Source organism: Calidris pugnax, unplaced genomic scaffold, assembly GCF_001431845.1.
Source record: "Calidris pugnax isolate Ruff unplaced genomic scaffold, ASM143184v1 scaffold969, whole genome shotgun sequence".
NCBI lineage: Eukaryota > Metazoa > Chordata > Aves > Charadriiformes > Scolopacidae > Calidris > Calidris pugnax.
The window spans coordinates 17965-19347 of record NW_015091615.1 but is presented as its reverse complement, the minus strand read 5'-3'; the positions used below and the strand labels follow the sequence as shown (position 1 = coordinate 19347).

At 56.3% G+C, this 1383-nt stretch overlaps 1 protein-coding gene across 1 annotated transcript in view; it reads right to left on the bottom strand.

The window, feature by feature from the left end:
• Nucleotides 1–1383, bottom strand: part of LOC106899891 (heterogeneous nuclear ribonucleoprotein A1-like) — a 9167-nt gene that overhangs the window by 2006 nt on the left and 5778 nt on the right. Inside the window, exon 5 of the mRNA XM_014961831.1 lies at nucleotides 1173–1377. Coding sequence (XP_014817317.1) covers nucleotides 1173–1377 — 205 coding nt within the window. The remainder of the gene's footprint in view (nucleotides 1–1172; nucleotides 1378–1383) is intronic.

Here is a 1383-nt window from a genome sequence, read left to right as displayed (position 1 = left end):
TTAACTGGGAGACTGGAATCACCTGAGAAATCTGGGGGGTGTTTAACTGGGAGCCTGGAGTCATCCAAAAAATTTAGGGGGCCTTAACTGGGAGACTGGAGTCACCTGAGGAATTTGGGAGGGGGTTCACCTGAGAGCCTGGAGTCACCCGAGGAATCTGGGGGGCCTTAATTGGGAGACTGGAGTCACCCGAGGACTTTGGGAGGGGGTTCAACTGGGGAGACTGGAATCACCCCCTGAGAAATTTAGGGGGCCTTAACTGGGAGACTGGAATTACCCAAGGAATCTGGGGGGTGTTCAACTGGGAGACTGGAATCACCCAAGGAATTTGGGGGGTGTTCAACTGGGAGACTGGAATCACCCGAGGAATTTGGGGGGCGTTCAACTGAGAGCTTGGAGTCATCTGAGGAAATTCGGGAGGGGGTTCAACTGGGAGCCTGGAGTCACCCAAAAAATTTAAGGGGCCTTAACTGGGAGACTGAAATCACCCTAGGAAATTCAGGAGGGGGTTCAACTGGGAGACTGGAATCACCTGACAAATTTGGGAGGGGGTTAAACTGGGAGACTGGAGTCACCCAAGGAATCTGGGGGGCATTAACTGGGAGAATGGAATTACCTGATGAATTTAGGGGGTGTTTAACTGGAAGACTGGAATCACCCAAGAAATTTAGGGAGCATTAACTGGGAGACTGGAATTACCCAAGGAATTTGGGAGGGGGTTTAACTGGGAGCTTGGAGTCACCTGAGGAAACTCGGGAGGGGGTTCAACTGGGAGTCTGGAGTCACCCCAGAAATTAAGGGGGCCTTAACTGGGAGACTGGAATCACCCAAGGAATTTAGGGGGCCTTAACTGGGAGACTGGAGTCACCCAAGGAATTTGGGGTTGTTCAACTGAGAGACTGGAGTCACCCAAGGAATTTGGGAGGGGGTTTAACTGGGAGCTTGGAGTCACCTGAGGAAACTCGGGAGGGGGTTCAACTGGGAGTCTGGAGTCACCCCAGAAATTAAGGGGGCCTTAACTGGGAGACTGGAATCACCCAAGGAATTTAGGGGGCCTTAACTGGGAGACTGGAGTCACCCAAGGAACTGAGGAATTTGGGAGGGGGTTTAACTGGGAGCCCGGAGTCACCCCAGGGCCCAGAGGGGATTTTAGTGGGGGGTAAGGCTCTGACCTGTGCCGGCTTCAGAGAGGCCGTTCCGCACGGCCAGCGCGGGTCCCCGTGCGGGCCGTCGTCCTCCGCTGCCGCCCCCGAACCCCCCCCCGCCGTTGTTGTAGCCGTCGTAGGTGCTGCTGCCGCCGTAGCCCCGGTTGCCGCCGGAGTAGCGGGGGCGGCTGCCGCCGTAACCTGGGGGAGAGGAAGGAGGAGGGCGCTGAGGCGCGAG